The sequence below is a fragment of the Balaenoptera acutorostrata genome, chromosome 2 (genome assembly GCF_949987535.1).
Source record: "Balaenoptera acutorostrata chromosome 2, mBalAcu1.1, whole genome shotgun sequence".
NCBI lineage: Eukaryota > Metazoa > Chordata > Mammalia > Artiodactyla > Balaenopteridae > Balaenoptera > Balaenoptera acutorostrata.
The window spans coordinates 114,561,691-114,585,672 of NC_080065.1; the positions used below are offsets into that span (position 1 = coordinate 114,561,691).

Below are 23,982 nucleotides of genomic sequence, written 5' to 3' on the forward strand. Positions count from 1 at the left end.
TCATGGTCATGTTAAAGGCAAAAATGGTCAGCAAAAATATATTTCAAGAGATTTGAAATTAGAGCATATTTTGGGTCAATTGAGGACATGGTTTTCGATAGTACAGACCGAAAGTCTCTTAACCTGTGTGTCTTCTAACCTTAAAAAAAAAAACCCAGTATGTTCATTAGCATGTTCTAAATTATAGTGAGCCTTTAATCATATTTTATCTGAACACACATGGTTATATTTAGAATGCAATATAAAGGCATTGCCTGGAATACACCTCGTGTGCATGTGCTTGGACTATACAGGATTTTTTCCTTTGGATATTGTTCTAGTGAAAAAATATATATATTATTAACAACATTTTTAGACCACTAATTATGAGGGCTTGGTTTTAATGTAAATACTGAGCCATTATTCTACCATTTTTTAAGTACAGTTTTAGGCTTCTACTAAAAGTTTGCAAAATTTCCCTTCTGTAGTTTTGTCTTACCAATACAAGCAGTGTGATGCTGTGTGAAACCAGGTGGACATTTACAGGTAAAACCTCCCAGAGTGTTGACACAGAGGAACTGGCAGTTGTGCTGTTTGGTTTGACATTCATCAAGGTCTGCAATGAAAGAGAAGCCTATGAAAATTGGAGCAGAGTTATCTGGCTTTGCCTCCTTTCTCATGAAGCCACCAGGAGTATTTTTGTCTAGATTTTTGCTGGAAGCTTTGTAGATATCCATATGCATATGGCAAGGAGTTTCTTTTCGCATACTTAAGCAGCATAAATATTATGGGCTACAATGATAGGATGGCTAAGGAGATACATACATACAAAGTTTTCTTAAAATAAAAAACTGAAAGGATGAATCATAGTGGTGTTCGTGAACTGTTCTCAAAACTAATATCCAAAGGTTATAATTCTTGTATTTAATGCACAGTTTAGTACATGGTTGGCCACTTACTTCTATTTAAAGAAGGGATTAAACAAAAATAAAACAGAATCTGAAAATTGATGAAGGTCTTAACACAAACACTGAGTCAGGTTCTCAGGATCCAAATGAAAACACCGTCATAAATACCAGAAGAAGCAAAAACACAGCATCTATGATTCTAGTCATAAATGGAACTAGTATTTGAATTATGCTGATAGAAAACTCAAAATCTGATTTTGGTTGGATTGGAACTTAGTATGGGAAAATACATTTAAATAAATTCACAGAGCAATGTAAGATGCAGACAAGACTAATTATTTTAAAGCTTAAAACACACACACAGTTGCACTCAAATAAAAATAACTATAAACAATGTGCAAAATTAAATTGACTCATAATGGTTCACTAAGTAGAGCCAAGAGAATAATATTGCTTCCTATTATTTTATTCTATTTGTTTTTTGGTATTTCTTGGAAATAAAACTTCATCTTCTTGAGAATAAACTGTATTTCAAAAATTTAATTAGACAGGAATTTCCTCAGTCCATTATTTTCATACCGATGAGGTTTACTATAAAATTGAACATATGAGTATAGTATTGAAGCTCTTTTAATTATCTAACTTAGTTTGATAATTACTACTATGTAAGCAAACATTTAAATTTACCTATTCATTTTCAATCTTCTGCAGTAAACGTGTAATAAAGATAGTTTAGAGAAATGAAATCTCAGGTAAGCAACAAAATAAATATTATTTTAGTTGTTCAATCTCTTCCTTCACCATAGCTTTTTGTATTATTTAATTTATTTTTCAGTTTGTGTGGTTTGCTGTAAGAAGCAAACGACTGTAACCCAGTTTTTAATTCTCTCTCCCTCCTGGCATGTGTCCTTTGGTAGAATTTTCTATGAATCATAAAATGGTCACTAGGAAGATGTACTTTAGTGAAGGTGAGACACACAGTATCATCCCTGATTAGCTGACTTTGAATCTGAAAAAAGAGAGGGTCACAAATGCAGATTCTTCACTCACCTTTGCACGTCTTTCCGTCCTCCTGTAAGACGTAGCCCCGAGGACAGGAGCACTGGTAACTCCCCTCGGTGTTCTTGCAGATGAAGTTGCAGGGTTTTGGGGACTGCGAACATTCATCAAGATCTAAGCAAAAGTGATGTGAGGATTAAATTATTGGTTAGAAGGCAAAACCAGTCCCTTTCCTCCCTCCATATTCTCACTTCATCTTGTTCTTTTCCTCTTCAACTTAAAATGGAAAATAGAAACGAGGCACAGAACAATTTTCTCTAAAGTAATTTACTGGTTTACTCTGTCGAGCGTGTCTTGGGCAAATATTATAATATCGGGAACAACTGTCTGGGTTCAAAAAAATACACTAGATTTTTTTAGATTGGTGTACTTTGGTTTACAGCTTGAGAATCATAGACTTAAAGGCTAGAGTTTCTTTCCTTTGACACGTGGATGTGGCAGAAATTCTCAAACTCTCTTAGCTGACACTCCCCTAAGAATCTTTCGGCATCACAGACTGTGCTGGAAGTCTTCCACTTCCGCCTTCAGATGCAGTCCTCACCCTGGTCCACCCTGCTCTCGGGCCCAGGAGGCTGAACTGCACAGACACCATTAGCAGGCTCTCCTGCCCTCTGTCTTCAGGCTGGTCCTTAATTCCTCAATTCCCTCCTCGCAAGATGGGATCAGATGCTCTCAAGGCAGGTCTCTGGGCAAAACTTCCTCCCTCTTCTAAGTTTCAATCTTTCCCTCTGTCTTTGGCCCAGAGGTGGTACAGCCCCAGCACTCAGCATTATCCCTTGTAGTTTCTGCCCACTCTGCCCACACCTTTATGTACTGTCTCTTTGTCAAAAACAAGTCTCCGTAAACTGTCCTCATTTGAATATGCCACCTTCTTTCTGCTAGGACTCTGATAGCAAATCATCTCCATTTCCCCCATAAAACACATTGATTGATGCCCACAGAATGCTAAAAGCTCATGATTGATAGCCTAGTCTCTATCACTCTCTTGCCCAAACAAGTGGGTTGAATGTTTACTAAGATTTAGTTTGGTTTTTCTTAACCTTTTCGTGCCAGGTGTGCTTGTTATTAAAACAAGTTGATGTAAGTTGATGAAATATGAAGGAGAAAATTTTTTTTCTTTAATGAAAACTAAATGCTTTGGAAAGACTCAGAAAGGCAAGCTACCAACCCCCTCCAATTGTCATAGAATGGTGTCGATGAGACAATAAAATAAATTAGAAAAAGAGATTGTAAAAATGTAGAAGGTCTCTGTACTGAGACTGCTTTGCAAATGGAAATTTTAGATGATGCTTAATTGGTATATTTTATGCAAAAAAACCACAATGAGAAACAAGCAAAAAGCACTCTCTCCATATGCAAACACACAATTTCACGATCAAAAGTCCTATTCTTTCATTAAAAGAATGACAAACAAATGTGCCTTTATACATTTTAAATTAAACATAAAATGTTGAAAATATATTTTTAATAATTTCTATGTTTCCCTAATTGCACAGATTTTTTTGATGAATTGAACAGTTCTGTGTCTCACATTACTAGACAAGGCCTTGGACAACTCCTATGATATTAAGAACCACATTACTGAAAGGAATGGCATCTTTTTAACAAAATGTACACTCCAAAGCTCCATAATAAAGATACTCTGCTGACAGTAAATGACATGTAGGAAACAACCACCCAGGTGCAGAGACACCTTGCCTCGCCTTACCTACACACGAGGTTCCGCTGATGTCTGTGGTGTAGCCAACCTTGCAGAAGCATCGGAAGGAGCCCATGGTATTGATGCACTGACCATTGGTGCAGAGATTTGGCATAACTTTGCATTCATCAATATCTGTGCGCCAAAAACCCCAAGGCAAAAACAAATGTAAGTTAATACAGACGCAAGAATAAAACTGGTTAGAAACTAAGAGAAATTAAGGAATTGACAGATCACTAAGAACCAACATTCGTAATTGTGCTGGTGTACCTTTTCATCATTCAGTCCAGTGGCAACATGGAAGGGAGAGAAAAAAAAGAATCTGAAGTGATAGGAAGAGGTAAACAAATGGAAGGCTATGTTGAAAGCCCCACTGAAGTCTACTCGTTCTGCAATCTAAGTATGAATTATTTTTTGGGAATCTAGAAAGCTACCCCTCTGAAGTTCAACTAATTTGGAATTTGTGATAGTATACCATGGATTGGCTTTAAATTCACACTTGCATTAGACTGAAGAAAGGGTTTCATTAGCAAAGTAATCAAGCACAGAGTTGAGAATCTGTATAGTAACAGAGGAAAATGATATTTTTAAGACATTAGTATACTGATTGTACCACAAAAAATGGAAACTACTAGTCATTTATGAGACTTGCTGGTTTGTAAATATGTTGCAAACAGAATGAGTTCCTGCGTACACTCAAACAAATGCGTTACACACAAACAAACAAGCAAACTTTATTTAAATGAAGCAAGTATAGTTCAGGGGTTAAACATGGCTTTTGGGGTTAGACAGATATGTTCCATTCCGTGGTCCACCCCTTAAAAAGGCTGTGACCTTGGGAAAATGATTCATCGTTTAAGCTTTGTGCTTCAGTTTCTATCTGTTAAAATAGGAATAATAATAGATTCTGCCTTTTAGATTTGATATGAAGATTATACCTTTTAAAGTCTCTGAAGCATTAGCGAAAAGCATATACAACCACAACATACTCACACATATTTTAGCTATTATTTTACCTCCTTCAAATTAATCTGAATTAATGTTCACTGTGTTAATAATATGCATGAATTTCCTCAACTCCTTACCTCTTCCATCAGTGGTATATCCTGGGCCATGAGGACATATTTTTTTGTACTGGGCAGTTCCAGGAAGTGGGCAGAGCTCACACTGGTGACCCCAGCCTCGCCCCCCATCGCAGCAGCATTCTGACTTTGTGACAAGGTTACGGCTGCTGGATGCCATCTGACACATGGTCTGCAATACCTCTGCAAAGCAGAGTCCCTGTCGATTGTCTGAAATGACAATGTAGTTAATAGGCATCAATGTCAAGGAACTGACACCTTGGTCTTCAAATTAAATAGGACAATCAATGTTCTCCTTAGAAATACTTTCTTAAAAGCTAAATATTCTTTTAAGACAATGTTTAAGACAATGATTAGAAAGTTTTGTTGGAGATTAATTTCACAGAGTGTTCTTTCACTAAACACAGTTTATTAAATTTAATAATAAGTGATACTATACTTAAGAAATAGATTTGGGATTTTTCTTTTTTTTTCATCTGCAGCTAAGTGATAGTAAACTACCATTCCTGTAGAATCCAGGTAAAAGGAAAATCAAAGAAAATTACTTCTCTTTAAATAAGCAAATGAGCAACAGGATTTGTTTTTGAAAAGCAAATTCTAGACTATGTTATAATTTTGGTACATATTCAATCTAATCTCCTGTATTTTAGACATCTAAAAGACTGTTCAAACACTGGATTAAGCAGTTTTTTAATTATAAATAAAGGGATTTCACTGATATAAGTAGGCAAAGAGATCTTTTATGTGATTTTAAGAACCATCCTAATGAACTGTTAATAATATGAACAGAAAAGAACACTTTTTCTGTAGGTTATCTTTTCTATTTCCAAAAAGGTCTAGATTTAAGACAACAATAGCCAATTTCTTGACTAATAATTTCCTAGGATTTGAAGCAGACGACAGCATTTTGAGAACAATCTGATGTAGTTGAAATGTTCTATTTTTGCACCAAATCCAGTGATGAGTGCTATTTCTCTGTTTGCCTTAAATTTTACTACTCCATACTTTTACACCTGCTCATAATTAACTAAAATGGTTTATGATGTATGCATGTTATCATTAAAATGTCTGAGACTTATATTTTCCACAAGAAAATATTTTGTAAAACATTTTCCTGTACCATAAAATAAAAATCAACTTTCATTGCATTTTTGAAATGTGGCATTTTCTTTAATGTCATTAATACAGCAAAGCTTACCTTACATAGCAAATATTTTCTTTTGGAATTAAATCATCCCCTGATGTAAGTTTTACTAAAGTCACATTTTCCATAGAGCTTAATTGATCTTAATTTTGGAAAGACCATTTAAGATGGTTATTTACATTAAGCACAGATGTAGGTACAACGCATACATATACAAATACGTCATTTTAATAGATGTCTACCTTTAAGGAAGAGGTACGTGGATTACTCAGATTGGGGAATCTGTTTAGCAGACAAGGATACATATGTAGAACTCTTCTGCAATGATGTCACAATACAGATGTTTTATTTACCAAGTAAAATATACTCGTTTATCAACTTACCAAGGCATTCAGTGCCTGAAGAGCTTGACTGAAAGCCTTCATTACACTCGCACCTATAGCTCCCAATAGTGTTAACGCAACGCCCGTTTTCACAGATTCCTGGCTTGGTCCTGCATTCATTTTCATCTTTAGAAAAACAAATAATGTGAATCATGAGTAGACTATAAAAATTGTAATTTACAAATTTATCTTCTAATGGGTTATATCATGTTTAAAACTTCCTCACCAAAATACTAATATGATAGAATACTAACTTATTTTTAAATTTACCTCATCCTTCCAAGATGGGTTCTTTGTTAACAAAGTGTTTTTTTCCCTTTCTTTCTTTTCCTCTTCCTCTTTTCGGGGGAGAGGTGATATGTGATGGAGAATTAGAAAATTGGCCTCCAAAAGGGATTACTGACAAGGAGAGAAAGAACTTTGGGGAAGAGGATGCCAATTTATGTGATATAAGAGAGAGGCTCAGGGCAGGGGAGGGGGGTAGGTGTTAGGGAGAGGTGGAGAGTAGGGTAAAAGGGCACTTAGGCCACGGATAAAGGACAAGTTCCTAGACTGACTTTGAGTAAAATCACAGGAGCAGAGCAGTGTGTTAAGGGCAGCTAATGGAAGAAGGAATTTAGGTCGTACTGCTCTTTTGGTTGGTGATAAATAAATAAATATATTAGAGTAAAATTGTTTTATTAAAATCCCTATATACTTACTTATCGTGTTTATTTGATATTTTGTAAATTTTGTTTGAGGTATTTTTCAAATCAATTGTTGTCAGAAGCATGAGAACTCATGACAATTAAATCCTTCTGATTAATTGCTCCTTTCATGTCTATACTTTTCAGTCTTCAATCTGTTAATATTTACTTTGCATGTGCTTGCTTTTTATTAGCATTTGCCTTGAATATCTTGTCCTACCCCTTTATTTTCAGTCTAGCTCACATTTTGATTTGGTACGTTTCTTGTAAAAAGCACCAAGCTGCATTGTAAAAGAATTTTTAAAAGTACATTTGCTTTTTAACAGAAATTTGAACTATTTCCAAACTGATATGTTTGGACTCTTGCCTGCCATTTTATATTATTTCATATTTACCATGCTATTGCCCCCTTCTCTCAATATTTCTTCGATCAGTCTAGTTTTCTCTGCCCTCCTCTCATCCCTAACTCATGTCTGGAAGTTGTAATCTTCTATTCTTCCAGTGGTAACCATGAAACAACTTCAACATACACTTTAATGAATATTTTTCTATTAATATCAAGAGGTATCTGTTTCAAAAGCTTCTGACCATAATGAGTACCTTGGTATGAGTTCTTTCTCTTCTCTCCCTGTGTCACCTGCCATGTTGATGTGGTAAAGAAATTTTGGTTTGTTATGTTTTTGTTTTTATGGACCACCAGCATCTATTTAAACCACATAATAAGGGTTACTGGTTTCTTGGCTTACCATTGCTTCACGTATACTACTACTTCCTCTTGAATTAACTTTAAAAAATATATTGGAATATAGTTTGGTAATCATTTCAGAGAGGGTACGTGGGTGATAAATATTCTAGAACACATTTCTGACAATGTCATATTTTTGTTTGCTTTATCACTAGATTGAATATAAAATTTTAGTTCAAAATTATTTTTCCTTAGAATGTTTTGAAAATACTGATGCTCCATTGTTTTCTTTTACCCAGTATTAAGGTTCATTTGTAGGAAATCTGGTTTTGCTCTCTTGGGAGCTTTAAGGATTTTCACTTGCTCTTATTGTTCTGAAACTCACTGTGATATTTCTTGTTAAAGATATTTTTTTTTCTTTTAGGAAACTTATTGCATAAATTTTAAAGTATATGCAAAAGTATTAAACTGAGTTATGGATTTAAAAAATTGTATAGTGTTTCTTATTTCTAGAATCTGAGGGTTCAAGGTCTACCTTCTTGATCTAATCCTGTCCCTAATGTTGATACCTTTATTTTGATTTATTTTAGTTGTCTGATTTGAATTACTTTTTTCAAGAAGGGCTTTTGTTGGATATACTGAGTGAGTTCCGCCATGTTTGATGATATATAGTACAGCTTTTATACTTGAAAGATAACTTGATGTATCTTAAAGTCTTGGATTACTTTTGCTTTCCCACCTTTGGCACTGAGAATCCCTGAGAGAACTTAACAAAAAGAAATTACAATGGGGACTTCCTTGGTGATGCAGTGGTTAAGAATCCGCCTGTCAATACAGGGAACATGGGTTCGATCCCTGGTCTGGGAAGATCCCACATGCCGTAGAGCAACTAAGTCTGTGCGCCACAACTACTGAAGCCCGCACGCCGCAACTACTGAGCCCACGTGCTGCAACTACTGAAGCCTGCGTGCCTAGAACCCATGCTCTGCAACAGAGAAGCCACCACAATGAGAAGCCCATGCACTGCAACGAAGAGTAGCTCCCACTGGTCGCAACTAGAAAAAGCCCGCATGCAGCAACAAAGACCCAACGCAACCAAAAAAAAACAAAAACAAAAACAAAAAAACAAACAATGGATCTCATGCGTAAGGAGAAGTCAGAATTGTAACAGTGTCTTTCATACATGTTATTTCTACCCTTTCATACACTTTGAGAAACATATATTACTCTATAAACATGACTTAGGAGTCTAGGTTTAACTTGGTTTTCAGATCTTGTAAGAACAGTGTTTTCAGATCTTAGAAAAACAGTGTTTTTGAAAGAACCACTGAATAACCAAACCTCTAAGGTGATCTATTTTAACTTTATTAAGTAGTGGATTTTGAATGAAATATCTATTAGATTAAAAGAAACTATGAAATCCAATTATAATCTGATGGGTTGTTGCAGACATTTAAAAATTAATTTAATATTACACATGTAATTCAGGAATTCACTCTTTAGTAAAAAGTTAAAATTGACACATAAAGTTGAATTCACTTCAGACCAGTAACCTCTAATATCAATAGTGTCCCTGGATTTAATTCTTTTTTTACGAATTGGCGTTTATATCCTTTTTCTCTTAAATTTTTGCCCACAAATTTTAGCATCCATCTGGATCTTGTCTGCTTTAATGGTATATTTTTTGTAATTCAAAATGTATAACTGAAACATATCTAAAAAGACCTGATTGCTACAAATCTTAGATTTATTTTCTTTCTTTTTTAAAAATTTTCCTAACAATGCAAACAAATGTTGGGAAATTTCTCTTGAGCATGAGATTTTCCAAGTTGCCACAGAAACCTAGTAATGATAGAAAAGATTAATAATATTTTACAGTTTGCATATTGTATAATGAACTTAATAGATTCTTTTAATTTTTAATCTATTTGGGTATTTGCAGAGAAAATAATACACCATATTTTTCCAGTTTGATAGCTAAAATTCAGATTTTTCTGGTTGCTGAATACAGTAAAATGATATAATTACCTTATATTCCTCTTGATTTGTGTTATATCATCAATTTTATTACTTTCAAATCATTTCTCTCTCCTAATAATATTCATTACACCAAATTTATTAAGTATTCACAATGCCTTAAGTCACACAAATCATATTTTGCTTTTGCATGCACATCTTGTAACTAAATATATGTTATCAATAGTGAGAACCTGGAGTGTAATTTGTTGTGGAAGAAAGCATGCTGGCCTTGGGGAAAAGCTTTTGTATTCCAATATGATGTTGCAATTTAAACACAAAAATAAAGAATTAATGGTTAAAAATAAATAAATAAGTAAATCTTTTCCTGTGTATTTACTGGCTTGCATATGTACCTACAGAAAACATATTGTATGATTTACAATTTTCTTTAAAATATGACACATTGTACATATTATTCTGTAACCAAATATTTAGAGTTATTTCTACTTCAGTACATACACATATCTATTTTATTCCTTTTAACTGCTCTGTAAGGTTTCATAGCATTGCCATGCCACATTTATTTAGCTGTCGTCCTGTGATGGGCATTTAGGTTGTTTCCTACTCTTTTTTTTTTTTTTGGTTGTTACTACAATCAAAATTTAGTGGACATCCTTATGTTTCTTTTCCTATGGTAGATTCATTTTTAAAAACAACTTTATCGAGGTATTACTTACTGGCTATAAAATTTCCATTTTTAAGTGTACAGTTCAATGATTTTTAGCAAATTACGGAGTCTTACAATCATCGCCACAATCCAGTTTTAAAACGTTTCCATTTCCCAAAAGGATCCCCAGTGACCGTTTGCAGCCACTCTCCATTCTGACTCTTATCACCAGGCAATCACTAATAGATTTATTTTAAGAAATACTATTATTATGTTACTTTTTCCCCAATAAGAAATTATTAGTAACCTTCAAATGTTCCTCCAAAAATATCCACATTTTTCCAGGTACTGGAGGTTAAAAAGGGAGCACAGCAGATTCTTAATTAAAGAAGGGGAGCCACTTATTCTCAAGAAGGAGGAAGACTGTGTCGTGGGCTGCAGTGCCCCAGGTGACAACACTTTAGGGAATAAGTGCTGAGATACTGGATGGGGTGGTCATGACCAGCTTACACGGCGTGATACTTCAGTACACATCATAAAATCATAACATTTCAAATTCCTGAGGTCATCTTAGAGCCCCAGCCCTACCTCCTCCCGTTATAGATGAATTAACTGAGGTCCAAAAACATTAAAAAATGTGGCTAAGTCACAGAGATACCCAGCCTGTAACAGAGTTCTGGAGATTACCTGCCTCATTACTCTCCTCATTCATGGAGTGATACAAAAGCGAGAATATTAACTCATACTTTTAATTTTGCTACATAAGTAAGTAGCACTGTTTCAAGGAGTTTTTCCACACTTCTAAATTTAATGTTTTAGATTTACAAGACAGAGAATTATGATAAACAAGAGGGCATATATTCTAGGACAGGCATAATCTCCACTGTATTATCCAGAACCTACTGTATTAGCATGGACCCTGAGATCGAAGAAATCTAGCTATATAGCACAGCCTTGAAACAGCTGGAAAATAGATGGCTTGCAGTTAGGATGATTTGGGAATAGCACTGTAAATCTGTCTTGGAGGAGGAGTATTAAATAAGAAGACACCATCCCATAAAGCCTTACCTACACAGCCTTCTCCGTCAGGCCTTCGGGTCATCCCAGGCGGGCAGATGCACATGAAGGTGCCAATCAGATTCTTACACATCATGCCCCTAGATTCACAGTCATGTAGCCCTTCAGCACATTCATCCAGGTCTACAAAATATTTTTAACAGGAAAAACATAGAAGTAAGAAATTTTCAGGAACAGGCTATTGTTTAGAATTTTTAAGTCACCTTTTTGGTCTTCTGGCTCTTATTATGTAACAGAGAAAGGAGGAGCCCAGTCTTTTTCAACTGTTGGCTGTATTCTAGATTTATAAAATTTCAGCATTGGTCCTAAAGATAAGAAGTTCAGGAAAGGGCTAGCTTTGCTTTAATAAGAGCTCAAGAGTGTGACATCTTATTTTTGACTTGATTGGACAGACCATCAAGTATCTTGTTATCTAGTTATGGAAATCTACCAGCAATGTTGTCAGATACATTTCTGTAAAGCTCTAGAAGAAGATAGCTGAGAGCTATAAACTCATTAAAATATATTTCCAGCGTGGCAAATAAAGTGCTAACTACTCCCCTGTCTGTGGCCTTACCTTTGCACATCTTCTGGTCTTCCCTGAGGGCATAGCCAATCGGGCATGTGCATTCGTAGGACCCAAAGGTGTTCATGCAGCGGAAAGCACACAGCAGTGGGTTCTGGGCACACTCATTGATATCTGATCAAGAAAACAGGCAGGCATGTGCTCAGTCTAGAGTTCTAATTACTTGCTCAAATAAACACTGATGTATTTGCACCTAACTCATCCTCCAACGAATAACAACTATAAACTCTGAAAAAAATACAAAAACAACACCTCAAGTGGTTTTTAGTGGTGAGCTGAAAGTCAGCAAACAACAGGCAAAGAATAGGTCCTCAAGTTTCTTTTTCCTGTGGATAGCACCAGTCCTGACAGCAGCACCTCGCAGCTAAATCTTCAGTAGAACCTTTCTGAGCTTCTGTCCAGGAGGATTCAGGGGAGGGAGCCTTGGGGCAACCAAGGCCGCTGAAGAACGAGGAGGAATCCCGGAAATGACAGGACCAGAGGTGGAGAAATACCTTTTTCATTTTTTTGCCTCAACCCAGCCCAAGTTGCTGACTTAACCATGCATGTGTAGGCCAAAATCAAAGAAGCTAGCCACTAGGGTTTAAAGAGCAAATCTGAACCACTGTCTTCCATAGGCCTGACGGTCCGCTTTTATGTTTATCCAAGTTAACTGCCTGCTAAGACAAATGCATCAATATTCTTCAAAATAATATAACTGATTTCAGAAGACATCATTCACAATATCCAGGGCATAATCCAAAATTAACCAACATACTGAGGAACCAGGAAAATGTGACCCAATCTCAAGGGAAAAGATAAGCAACAGACGCCAACTCTGAGAGGACCAAGATACTGGAATTATCAGACAAGGGCTTTAAAGTAGCTTTTGTAACTATGCTCACTGAGATAAAGGAAAATATGTTTGTGATGAATATAATCATCAATAGAACGTCAGAATAGTATAAATAAAAGCTGAGACATGAAAAACCCTTTCTATATCAAGAAGAAATAATACTAAAGAAAAGTATCACTTGCCTTCACAATTCATCATGGGCCCTGGCTCAAAGCCTTCATTGCAGTTGCATTCAAAACTCCCTATAACATTGGTGCACGTCCCATTTCCACAGGGATTGCCAATTGAACATTCATCGGTATCTGAAAAAGAAGAATAAGAAAGTGCCACAAAATCTGGAGAAGGTTTAGTTTTATAGGAGTATGCCCATGAATATCCATCTGGCCCTCACACATGTCCCAGATCTGTTCAGGGCACACATGACTCTTGCAACCCCCCTTGGCCTTGGCTGGCTGGCCTTTATGCAGGGCAGAGAATCCCGAGAGATCAAGTGTGCAATGATCTGAGCCCTCAGACAGCCATGGCTTGCCCTAAAAAAAACACAAACGCAGGGAGGGATGTGGTGTTCTGCTACCAGAGCAGAAGTGGAAAGTCATAAAGTAAAATGGATCTCTTTCCCAGTTAGTGGTTTTGGCAATTGTAAATCTCTGGACACATCAGAGTTTGTATATTTGGTTGAAGGCAGAGGTTGGGCAACTCTCCCCATCTTCACATAAACCAGGTCTACTGGAAAATGTAGAATGGGAGAAGAAAGAGCAGTTACTGGCTACTTGTCCTGGCTTCGTAAATCCCACTGTCACCCAGGGTGCCTGAGAGACCTTTTGCTGAATATAAGAAAGAAAACAGAACTTACAAAGTGTGAAATGTGGAGTCAGCACTTACCCACACAGCGTACTCCAGTGTAATCAAGGTTGTAACCCATTGGACATTCACAGCGAAAAGACCCATCTGTGTTGATACACTGACCATTTGAACAAATGCCAGGGCTCTCAAGACATTCATTGACATCTAAAATACAGAATCACCCATGAACTTTCTTACATAAAAAGATATGCCCAAACTGTATATATCTATTCAAAAGAGCCTTAAAAATTTTAAAACATATAAACATTTCTTTTATCAGAGAAATATATAATGTATTTCACATGTTACAACATAGTCTTATGATAAATATAGTGCATATGATAAATATATAATAAATATTGTATTTGTGCATTAAATGCAATATACTATGTTATACAGTAAAATCAGCATGATTATAAAATAAATGTACAAAAATATACTTATGTAAGACTATGAAAATAAAATACATCAAACCACACCTTCACGGGTATCATGAAGACTAGGAACAGTTCCATGGCCATAGGGACACAAATCCTGGAACGCCACTACAGAGAAAAACACAAATTACCCATTATCAAAGACTCTCAACTATCAGAGAACTTAACTGATTATGGATAATACGTGAAATTAGGCTTACTTCTCCTCTACAAGGCTGTTTTTAGTAAGAGTCTTTTTATTTTTATAATTTATTGCAAAAGCAACGCTGAGCATATTTAGAGAAGGTCACCTGAGCTTGTCCAGCTCCTCCCAGAGTGCCACCTATGGAGGGTGTCTGATTTTGTCTGCTTGCTCGTTTAATGTTGGTCAGCCAAAGAGCCTCTCTGCCCATTACACACAGAAGCTACCTCTGGCCTACAGACCAGGCCAGTTCCAAGCCTGCTGGAACAATCGTACTGTTCAGCCGTGCTAACTGGATCTGTGACGCTCTTGGTCTATTCCTGCAAATGGCTATTGTGCTGACTCAGCTTCTCAGAACTTCACATAAGAGCCTGGAAGCCACAGCGCGTGATACAATACCCATGTGGGACTCCCGCAGCAATCTGGAATATAATTTTCATCCCCTCCTTGGATCTCTTGCCCTGCACCTCTCAAATTCATTCCTTTCAAAACAAGTAACACTAGCCTTGGGGGGAGAAATGAAATAACGTGGTAACTCCCTGCATGTACACATGTTGAATACAAAAGTTGAAAGAAGTTCCTGAGACTAGGCTGCTCACTGAACCATTAAAGTTTATAAGTGAGGGGATAGTTTCATCCTCAAAATATTCATAAATTACATAGTCCAACTGGGTTCTGCCAGACAGTCCCAAACTAGTGCAAAGTGGCACTTTATGTAGTTGTTGCTCTTACCTTCATCATCTTTGGGGCACAGCTCACAGGGGTCCCCCCAGCCCTCTCCTGGCATCTTACTACAGCAGCATTTTGCCTTTGTGGTATTGAAAGCTTTGGGTACGGAACACTTTCCATTTTCAAAGTTTGTGAAACAGAAGCTCTGGCGAGTATCTAATCAAGAAAGCAAACATCACAGACCTCCTTACTGGTCATTTTAAAAGATGGAATAATTTGTACATAACTCTGTTTCCGACAGACCATTTCTCATGGGCTGAACATGTGATGCAGATTAGATGAGCAGTTAAAAGATAGGTCTGGAAATCCTCAATTGCTGATATCACTTGCCAGTTTAAACTGACTGTAAAATTGTATTTAATTATTTAAAATATTTACAATATTTTAATAATGTGCTTAGGAAATTGGAGAAATCATGCTCAATATTAAAATGATTTCCATGTCTTTTTTTTCCCCACTGTTACATTATAGCCTAACAAAATCAATCTAGGTAATTTTCAGTAAGTTACATCATATCAGAAGCAACTCCTCACCAATGTACAAAAAAATCTATGCCAACCACAGAATGAAAATGATGAAATATGATAACAATTTTTCTTTTAGTATGAAGTTTTTTTAAAATGTAGAAACAGAGCCAATAATTCAAAGTACCTTAAAAATTGTCCAGTGCATATACATCTGAGACCTGCATTTTGAGCTTACAGATGATGTATTTGCCAGAGACATATATTTTTAGTGACAAACACTGCATCATGGCTTACTGTCTAGCTCTGAAGTCTAAGGGCCAATTATGACAGAGAAGCCGTTTCAAAACTTACCGAAGCATCTCCGTCCATTATCAGACAACACAAAACCAGGGGGACAGATGCACTGGAAGCCCCCAGGAGTATTGGTGCAGGAACCAAAAAGACAGATGTTGGGATCTTCATCACATTCATTTATATCTGCAGAAGAGCAGGATAATTTATTGATTTAATCAAATCAAAACACTGTTCAATATCTGAAAATAAATAATTTGTCCACACTCTTAACAGTTCACTAGCCATTGGATATTTAATATGAAACAATACATTGCATTATGTATACGTTTAACTTATCTTTAAAAAATAAAGTGTTACTGCTTCAAAAGTCAAAGATTACATCCAGTTTCAATCAACCATATGCCCCAGACTCCCAAGTCGGTCTCCAGCTCTCCAGACTTGACCCCTGGGGGTGTTTTTACATCCACCTGCCTACCTGACAGGACCACTTCAATGTCTCAAAGGCATCGCATCCTCAGCAATGGTCCCCTTCTATGATGCCCCTCTCAGCAATCCACACTGGGGACCTGGAATCACATTTATTCCTCTCCCTGACCTTTCAACTTTCACATGCAAGCAGCATGTGGCCTGTAATTCCTACCTCCTCTCTACATTCAAACTCAACATCATTTGCCGCCTGGATTATCGCAGATCTCCCAGCTGGACTGCTGCATCTCCTTCTCTCCTCTTCACACTGCCACCAGGGCTGGTTTTCTAAAACACACACCTACTTGAAAAGCTGTGCCTGTGGAACTAGGGGAACTCAGACATGTGTTGAGAATTTTATCATTTCCACCTGACCCCAGAATGGTTCCTTAAAATATACAAGGATTCCTTACCAGTGATGTTTGGCCTTTTTTCATTGGAAGTGCTTACTTAATGGGTTATTTCAACGCAATGAATGAACATGACACAATTTCAGGCACATTAGAACATCAGCTCCATGAGGACGTGATGTGTCTGTCTGTCTGGATCACTGCTGCACCCTCAGCTTAGTCCAGCACAGTGTCTGGCACATTCTACATTCTCAATTTATATTTGCAGAATTTTAATGAGTGAGTCGTACCACATCGTTTCTAAAGCAACCTGCAGTGCCCCATACTGCCTGCAGGACTGAGTGCAATCTTCTGAGCTGGCCAGTCGATGCCCCTTACCACGTCTGTGCTGCCTCTCTTTTCAAAATGCCTCTCTGTTCCATTTCCTTCTTTGATTAGTAAATTTCTATCCAACATTTCAGAGACACCTCAAATGTCACCAATCCTTTGTGACAGGCTTCCTGACATGCCATCCTCTCACCACCTCCATCATTATTCACAGCCTCCTACTGTGATCCCACAACCTGAACAGACCCCAGTACAGTGTCTGTCACGCTGAATTGTAAGGATATCTTTACAAAGTGGGGTTTCTTACGAAATATGTCTTTTCTCTTAGGCAGTAAGTTACCTGTAGGAAAACACTTCCTTTTTGTATTTCCAGCACCTAAAAGATGCTGTGTCCACTGTAATGTCCACTGAATGTCAGGATGGATTTATGTGTGTGTGTGTGTGAGTGTACATATAGTCACGTTAGGAAGCATTTCATCTAGGAAAATTGGTAGAAGAGATTCTATTGATAGGATGAAGGAAATAGTCCTACAGTGAAGTAAGTTAGTTAAAAACCCATTCTTAAGACATGTGAAACAGTGATGTTGTTTATCAGTGGATAAAGAAATACTCCTGAGGTTTAAAAAAATGTAAGTGAATCACAGATTTTTTTCACTAAGAAAAAAGGTAGCTAAGTCTTTCTGATACAAAGAGGCATATGCATTTCTATTTCCTCCTTATGGCTGACACACTGCTGCTATCTTTGCTCCATAAAGAGATGAATCACAGGGATGTTGAAGAATTGAGATTAAATATAAACAAAGAAAATGAAAGAAAGGATCTTAAACTTTTCAAGAAAGTTTTTGCTAAGATGCTTCTAGTATTATTATCGATTATTTTTAAGTATTAAAAACACTAGACAATCTTACAAGGAACTATACAAATCAGACAAAAAAGGGACAAGATATAAACACCAAGTTGGAATGACTAGGGATACCTATTATTTGTAATTATATGGTCTGAAAAGAAATTAAATTTAACTAAGTGAACTGTTTCCTTCAGTTCCATCTATATAAGTCCCTTGAGTGTGAACAGTAGAGCTACTTAGAATTTTTTTAAGAAACTGGGTAACTCAAAGGCAAAAAAACTCTTAACAATCATTTCACGTTAGAAGAACCACACTAAGATGCTGGTGCTTCTGAATTTCAACAAAACTGTTAAAACTAATTTGTACAAAAGTGAAATAAAGTAACTGTAAAAAGGTCGGTCTTCATCATGTCCACCAGGCAATTCTGGGACCCACTTTTCATGTGGTTACAGTGTTCTTGTACACTGGGAGAGTTTCCACAGAAAAACATCTGTTCTGACAAATGGATTAATATTTTCTGTTTTGACATGTGGCCTTCCCAGGGGAAAAAATGTTTCAACAGCATTGTCAAGACTTTCTGCTTCACATTTCTAGGACTCCAGACACCTTTAATAGCTGTTTTAAAACTGGTTGCCAAAGATTACAATTTTTGTAGACACTCTTTAAATTCAGTAGAAAGTCTCTGTTGACATTTGGAAAAAAGCTTAGAATGCACTGAAAATTCTTTGACTAGTATAAGATTTCTGTTAATGAAAAATCCCACATCCTTAAATTCTTTATTCCCACCACTCCACCTTCAAATCATTTCCGATGGTTCAATAAAACAGATGTAGGCAGCTATATGTTTAATTCCTTGGGTCAGCATGCTTACAGTGGTTTGGAGTTAATATATTTCCACAGAGTCTATACCAGGTCTTATTATACTAAACAGCTCACGGACTCAAAATAAACGTTAGCCTTACCGATGCAATTCTCGCTTTTTACTTCATACCCTGGGGGACAGATGCATCTGAAGGATCCCTCCAAATTCTGACAGGTGCCAGGAGAGCAAGAGCCAGGAAGGGCAACACACTCATTAGTATCTTTAAAGAGAAACAAGAAAAAAATGATTTAAAGACGAGACGATTGTTGCCAAAGGATATTAACATGAACTCAACTCAGGCCCTCTGATCTGCCACGTCACTATGGGCAAATATGCCCTCAGAGACTTTTGACATATTGTGTATTACTCATTTGGCAAGAGGCTAATTTTCCTTTGTCTACGTTTATTGAGACATGGATAGCCTGAAGCTCTATCCCAATAAAAACACTGCGTACGAGTCATTCCCAACTGTTTGAGTAAACCGTTTACCAAAATTTCCCATGAAATTTATCTTGGTCATGTAATCAGATGGCCAAATGAAATGCAAATGTGTCCCGAAGTTGGTGGGTGGGGGGGGGAAATCACATCATTATTTTACAAAACAAAACAACATAAAGACTGTTTATTATGTACATACTTACCTATACAGTTCTTGCCATCTGGAGTAAGTTCATAGCCTTCATTACATAAACACTTGAAGGAGCCAATTTCATTAAAACACCGTCCATTTCTGCACACCTGACCAAAAAAGGAACTGCACTCATCTACGTCTGTAAGCAAACAGGAGTTAGCTTTTCAGAGAGAGCTCTTAACACATATTCTGTCACAAGTTGCAACTTAAAAACATATTCATTGGTAGATATTTACAAAACCCTACATTACAATTCCTCATCAACACAGAGAAAAATGGCTCATATCATAAGGATCAGGTGACTAATAAGGTCACACAGATCTCTCCTGTAGGCTTAAGGTGAAGCTTTCCATGCTTTCCAATTGAAAAATAGTTCTCATCCTGGAGGTAAGAGTATACACGGATTTAACTGGACCGCCCAGTTTGCAGGTAACTTTACCTGGAGGTAAGCTGACTATATTCAAAGGACAAATAACGAAGCATATCAAAAATACAGAAAAATCAATTCTATGAAAAACACTCTAGAATTGCTGACACGTTTTTCTGTCAATTTGAAAAAAAAGTTCTTAAGTGGTAGGTTTTCAGTTAAACTTAGGGTTGATCCCGTTTGAGTAATTTTTTAGTTTGTTTGCAGATTATACTTTGATCAGAGCCATATTTGTATCTTTCATTCTCCCTGGCTGTACAAAGGGTCTGAGAAACTACAGACAAGAAGGTGGTTCAATAAAATGTCTAGTTAGCTCTAAATTTTTTCACCAGAATTTTATAAAATAAAGAAAGCTGAGAGGAATATATATTGGATTAAATTAGGAGGTGGGTTTGAGCTGTGATGGTTCCATTAAGGTAGAAGGCCTGAGTTACTTTCACATACCTTACAGGATAATGTGAATTAAGAGATGTTATGTAGTAAAGCACCAGTATAGTGTCTGGCACATGGTAAATGAAATATTGTCAGTGTTTGTTGTCGTATCTTTTACTATCTTCTCCACCAACTACAGGACCCCCTCCTCCTCCTCCAGTCACTTTCAATTTTTATTTCAGTCACTGTCTGTTAGAGGCAAAGGCTAAAATTCTGTGCCATGTAGAGAAGACAGTTTTATTTTCCACTGAAAGTTTACAGTTGTTCACAGAGATTAAATAGGTTTCTGAGGGCTGATTTGGAAACCTAGACACCACACTCTTTCTGTGGGAAAAGGCATCCCTTGCTTCAAAAGCTGACGGAAAATAAAATTTCAAAACACAACGTGTTTTTCAGTTGTAGATTGTCAGTGTTTGAATGTAAATCAAGAATAGATTTTATGAAATACTTGTAATAACACTGAAACCATAACAGGTCTAACTTTGATCCCATCTAAGGGGTAAAAATAACCCCAAACCATAAATCAGTCCCAATATATTTACTATCATCTGCATGGCCTTTTCCCTTGAATTGACTGGTTGATTGACATAGTATTCAACCCAGCAGATTGTCTTGTGTTTATTTAAGCCAAGAGTGTGACTTTAGTTAACCAGAAATTAGTTAATGATATTACATATCTTTTGGCACACATGCTCAATTTGAATAATAAAAATATTTATTCTTTGGCTTTATTCTGTGTTTCAGGATATTGTGTAGAAATGAAAGAGAAGCAATAAAGGACTGAGTACTTACCCAGGCAATCATTATTATGAGTGAGTTCAAAGCCTGGGTAGCAGAGACAGTTATAGGATCCAACGGTGTTTTTACAAGTTCCATTTCCACATGGATGCCGCTCACATTCATCAACATCTACAAAGAAACATTGGCTCAAAGGAATTCAATTTTTTACTAGAAAAACGTAGCCTATTAAACATTTAGATTTTTCTAAACTACTGGCTTACTTAGATTTTCCTCATTCAATACTAAGAACCCACATTTATTTAAGGAAAGTAAGTATGAGGTAGAGCTAACTCAGAAGTAGAAAATTATAGGAAAAAGTGCCACTTAATGACTTACAGGAACATATACGACGCAGAAAAGAACTGGACTAATAAGCAAGCAACTATCTCCTTAGTGAGAGGTTTTAATGAATAGGTTCGCTTGTCAATTGTAAGGAAATCAATCTTTTGAAACACTAGAACAATTTGTTCTATTAAGCATTATAAATGCTCCCCCAGAAATTTTCATATCTTAATTTGATCAGCACAACAAAGGTAAACTTTAATTTCCTAAATTTTATGAATCAGTGGAATCTAAATTGAAAAAGTCTATTAGAGTTCAATTATTATTAGCCTTTGAAAAAATGGAATTAATATTTAGAAAGGTCATGGTATATAACAGAGGAGACACTAGACTATGAATTCCAGGATGCTGAAAAAAAAAAAAGAGGGTATTACTGTTCCTTAGGAAGGAAGCTTTGTTTAAGAGAGGTATTACCAAGGAGTCTAGCTGACTTTCATCATGGATGAATTGTTAGGACCAAGGACAGATTTTCACCATATGAATTTCTGAACCATAAATCTCAGGGTGTTTTTTAGCAAATCATATCCTCCCTCTCAGAGAGAACAGCCAGGAGAAGCATATATAAGCAAGCAATCTCAGAAAGTTCATGCAAATAGGGCTGCATCCTCCGTGTGTCCTTTGCACAAGCATTCCCTAGAGAATTTTTCCTAGGACGATGGGAAATGTCTGCAGGGGAGCTCTTAGGAGGCACTGGAAGAATGGAGACGTTCTCCAGGTGGTCCTCATGTATGGATATGCCATAAAGGAAACTAGTTCTGCCGTTCTGCTGTACTGAAATCTGACCTTACGATTCACAAAGATAGTATCTTAAATACCAAAAGAGTAGATGCACAACTTTAACTTTTTCTAAACTGAGAACATGATAATTATAAATAGCCAACTTTTAAATTTAATTTTCCTCCTGCAAGCGCAAAGTGCTTCAGTGGAGATGAGCCAGTGGCTGACATCAGATTTAAGGAGTTTAAGCTGAGTTCCAAGGTGTCCAGCCCATCTGCTTTTGAAATCTTATTAATCATCAGCTCAGCAAGTACTTACTGAACACAATTATTACTTAACTAACTGTACATTAGCTACTGGGGCTTTTCAAAGTTCTGCTATCTTTGCTTCTAAAAATTGGTTTTAAGAGTTGAAAAGCAAAACAAGCAGATAAATCTCATGTATTCAATGATTCGGGTGAAAGAAGCATATGTACGTATGTGTGTGTTTATATATTCATTTCAAAACTGTCACTCTGCTACTACTCCCTTGTATTCTTGCATTCCAAAAGGCTTTCTTGAGAGGGAAGCCAAAAAGCTTTCTTGAGAGGGGGGTAAATGGGCAGCTGGTACCGTGGTGATCTCAACGTAACCCTGAGTGTCCCAGAGCTCAGGTTAATAAGCATGTGAAAGTCACCTGGGGAAAAAGGCTGTAAACACTGAACCAAAGAACATATTGTGGTGTGTCCTGCTTGCAAATTTTACATTGAATAAAACCATAAACAGTTTCACAGAACTCATTTTTTGTAAGACTGTTTCTGACAGAGACTTGGTAGTTACTTGTGGCGAGTGACCGAACTGTAATCTCTTCTGGAGTCTCAGCTCCACGTCACCCCCTGAAACTAATGTCCTCCTTCTTACCCATGCACATTGTCTGGTCCTGAGAAGCCTTAAAGCCGTTGTGGCAGATACACTGGTAACTTCCTTGTAAATCCACACACAGGCCATGACTGCAAACATTAGGAATTTCTAAACATTCGTTGCGATCTAGCACAAAAAATAAAACACATGTTATACATATCTGATCTTTATTAAGATTCCTTCATTTTTTTCCACAGGCGTTGTTTCTATAATCTGCTATTAATTATTATAGACAGTCTGAAAGTGAACCATAACAACAGCTGAATCAAAATAAGCAAGGGTTTAAAAGTATCCAAACCTTTTCAAAAAATTTTAAATCATGCAATTTTTACATGCTGATTGGTATCTCAAGGACATTATTTTATTTTAGGTCCAATTCCAGGAAAATCCATTGAGAGACCTCTTCTCTTCCTAACAAAAGAATCTAAAAGATATGGTAAAATAGGTTCAATATGAATGAATAGATTTACTTAGAAAATCTTTTCAAAATTATCTTTTTTCCCTTTTTTTAATTGGAGTATAATTGTTTTACAGTGTTGTGTTAGTTTCTGCTGTACAGCAAAGTGAATCAGCCACACGTATACATATATCCCCTCTTCCTTGGATTTCCTTCCCATTTAGATCACCACAGAGCATTGAGTAGAGTTCCCTGTGCTATACAGTCTGTTCTCATTACTTATCTATTTTGTACATAGTAGTGTATATATGTCAATCCCAATCTCCCAATCCATCCTACCCTCCCTTCCCCCCTTGGTATCCATACATTTGGTCTCTATGTCTGTGTCTCTATTTCTACTTTGCAAATAGGTTCATTGATACCATTTTCTAGATTCCACATACATGTCCTAATAAAAATAACCAAGAGATCACTGAAAAACTCAAAGAGGAAATCAAAAAATACCTAGAAACAAATGACAATGAAAACACGACTACCCAAAACCTATGGGAGGCAGCAAAAGCCGTTCTAAGAGGGAAGTTTATAGCAATACAATCTTACCTCAAGAAACAAGAAAAATCTCAAATAAACAACCTAACCTTACACCTAAAGCAACTAGAAAAAGAAGGACAAACAAAACCCAAAGTTAGTAGAAGGAAAGAAATAATAAAGATCAAAGCAGAAATAAATGAAATAGAAATGAAGAAAACAATAGCAAAGATTAATGAAACTAAAAGCTGGTTCTTTGAGAAGATAAAATTGATAAACCTTTAGCCAGACTCATTGAG

General features: G+C 36.5%; 1 protein-coding gene across 1 annotated transcript in view; it reads right to left on the reverse strand.

Moving 5' to 3' along the window:
• FBN2 (fibrillin 2) overlaps positions 1-23,982 on the reverse strand; it is a 224,002-nt gene that overhangs the window by 11,963 nt on the left and 188,057 nt on the right. The window contains exons 45-60 of the mRNA XM_057541239.1: positions 22,759-22,884; positions 20,813-20,929; positions 19,172-19,300; positions 18,631-18,750; positions 15,737-15,862; positions 14,922-15,074; positions 14,051-14,116; positions 13,611-13,736; positions 12,911-13,030; positions 11,885-12,007; positions 11,320-11,451; positions 6,255-6,380; positions 4,731-4,937; positions 3,655-3,780; positions 1,938-2,060; positions 479-595 (exon numbers count right to left, since the gene is read on the reverse strand). Of these exons, the coding sequence (XP_057397222.1) occupies positions 479-595; positions 1,938-2,060; positions 3,655-3,780; positions 4,731-4,937; positions 6,255-6,380; positions 11,320-11,451; positions 11,885-12,007; positions 12,911-13,030; positions 13,611-13,736; positions 14,051-14,116; positions 14,922-15,074; positions 15,737-15,862; positions 18,631-18,750; positions 19,172-19,300; positions 20,813-20,929; positions 22,759-22,884 (2,037 nt within the window). The remainder of the gene's footprint in view (positions 1-478; positions 596-1,937; positions 2,061-3,654; positions 3,781-4,730; positions 4,938-6,254; positions 6,381-11,319; positions 11,452-11,884; positions 12,008-12,910; positions 13,031-13,610; positions 13,737-14,050; positions 14,117-14,921; positions 15,075-15,736; positions 15,863-18,630; positions 18,751-19,171; positions 19,301-20,812; positions 20,930-22,758; positions 22,885-23,982) is intronic.